Genomic DNA, 1,844 nt, shown 5'->3' with positions numbered 1-1,844 from the left:
AGCTTTACCCTGGTTTCACCAACGTCGTTTCACTTTGATCTTAGTTTAATTCAATTAACTGTGCCCGTAAAAAGAGAGGAGAAATTAAGCCGAGATCAAAGTTAAACGACACTGATGAAAACTGGGCAGTTGCAAGGACCTTCGTCCTTCCTCTCTGGCGAGAGGAAGACAGAAAGAGGGAAATAAAAAGAGAGATCCAAAGCGCGCGACCATCGATCCGTACGACTGGCGATCGCGAAACGATCCGCGCGGGACGGACGGCGCGGGCGGAGGGAGCGGGCGCAGGTCGCTCAATTCGAAAGAGCAAAAAAAATGGTCGGGGAAAGAGCGCCCCGCCGCGACGTCGGTGTGGGAAGGTTGGCGGCGCTGACGCGGCGCGCGATTGGCCGGCGCGACTGCGCCCGTTGGCCGCGCGGCCAATGGGAGGCGCGTCGCCGCGCCGTCGCCACTGCGCGTCCGGCCTATGGGGACGTAGCCGCGGCCGTACGGGAGACTTAAGGTGGCTCGAACGCTCAAAAGGTGTGCTGAGTGGACGTCGTTAAAAGTGCGCGGGGCGACGTGCCGTGGTCGCCCGCGGCTTCGTGCACGTGTGCTTTTGCAAAAGCTCTGACCGCGGAGCGGGTGACCGCGCGCGCGCGCCCGACGAATCCCGCCGCGGCGCCGAGCCGCGCGTCCGTTACATCCGAAAAGTGCCGTGCCGTAACGCGCGTCGTGCCCGCATCGTCGAGCGAGCGGGGGCCGCGTCCGCCGCGACGCACGTAGTTGTTGCTCGTCGCGTTTGAAAATAGGAGAGCCCGCCCGTCCGCCGGGCGCGGCACGCGCGTCAACGCCCGGGACGCCTCCGTCGTCGGCGTCCACGGTGAATTTTCAAAGCGTCCGTGAGCGACGTTGGAACATGACTGCCACGGGCACGGCGGTTCGGCGCGCCATTTAAAATCCTTCTCGGCGAACGGGCCGTCCGCGCGGCCTCCTCTCCGAGGGGGCGAACTCGCGCGGTAAGCGCGCGTCTCGCCGAGCGCCCGACGCTTCCCCGCGGACGACTCGCAGGAATCTCGATTCTCGGAATTATGTAACTGGCAGCGCGACGCCGATATGCCGATGATAAAAGCTGCGTCCGCTAGGTTCGTAAAGTTCCACTGGGTCTTCAGGGAGAGGTCGGTCCGGTTCTGCCGAGACCGTTCAGCGAGATCGAATGACGGTGGGGCGTCACGTCGCGGTTTGCCCCGCGATTTCGCGAGGCTGCGTTCGAATTGATCGGACGAGGCGGCCTGTCGCGGTAATTGTTTGATTATGCAAGGAGATAACGCGCGCACCGTCGAGTGCACCATTCGAGCCTCTTTTCACCTTTTGTCACGCACGGGGACGACAGTTCGATCGTAGAGTTGCGACAACTCGCGCGCAAGTGGTTTGCCCCCTTTTCTTTTCTCGTCGGGAGGGATGGGAGGGTATCCTTCTTATTTGGACACGCAGGATAACGATCTGACCCTATTGCTATCTGTTTACAGAATGGACGACGAAATAGTAGTAGACGATATAGATGAGAATAGCACTGTGGATACGCAACAGGCGGACGACGCGTCCACGCCCGTAATGCCACTCTTGTACATCCAGCAGAATAAAGTACGTTCCGGCCAGTCGTCGAGCGTGAATCAGACCCTCGTTTCACCCAGCACTCAACTCGCTGCCATTATCAATCCGGTTAACAATCAGGTAATTATCGACAGTGGGGCACAGTACGCGTGGATGGCCTCGTCTCTTGCTCAACGTCCAGACCTTCAAGGCCTGGTTTCACCAAACGTCGCTTAACTTTGACCTTAGTTTAATTCATGTTTGCCTCTTTCTAA

The 1,844-nt window shown here is 59.3% G+C and overlaps 1 protein-coding gene across 4 annotated transcripts; it reads left to right on the top strand.

Annotated features, from left to right (window-relative positions):
* The first annotated feature begins 490 nt into the window (after nucleotides 1-490).
* Nucleotides 491-1,809, top strand: LOC105560446. Of its 4 annotated transcripts, none has more exons than XM_012009589.1 (2): nucleotides 491-519; nucleotides 1,506-1,809. In XM_012009589.1, exon 2 carries the CDS (start codon nucleotides 1,507-1,509, stop codon nucleotides 1,804-1,806), a length of 300 nt encoding a protein of 99 aa, XP_011864979.1. In that variant the 5' UTR covers nucleotides 491-519; nucleotide 1,506; the 3' UTR covers nucleotides 1,807-1,809. The 4 variants fall into 4 exon arrangements, with proteins under 4 accessions (XP_011864979.1, XP_011864970.1, XP_011864996.1 ...); XM_012009580.1 differs by lacking the exon at nucleotides 491-519 and adding an exon at nucleotides 551-1,121; XM_012009606.1 differs by lacking the exon at nucleotides 491-519 and adding an exon at nucleotides 1,167-1,276.
* The last annotated feature ends 35 nt before the right edge of the window (nucleotides 1,810-1,844 follow it).

The sequence above is a fragment of the Vollenhovia emeryi genome, unplaced genomic scaffold, assembly GCF_000949405.1.
Source record: "Vollenhovia emeryi isolate VEMERY1.0 unplaced genomic scaffold, V.emery_V1.0 DF945942.1, whole genome shotgun sequence".
Lineage (NCBI taxonomy): Eukaryota > Metazoa > Arthropoda > Insecta > Hymenoptera > Formicidae > Vollenhovia > Vollenhovia emeryi.
Note: the sequence above shows the minus strand (reverse complement) of the source record. Positions and strands in the feature narration are given on the sequence as shown.

Coding starts and splice junctions, on each gene's coding strand:
- LOC105560446 (XM_012009580.1), top strand. CDS start 1,093: ATGCCGATGATAAAAGCTGCGTCCGCTAG. Junction 1,122..1,505: donor ATAAAAGCTGCGTCCGCTAG/GTTCGTAAAGTT, acceptor ATCTGTTTACAG/AATGGACGACGAAATAGTAG.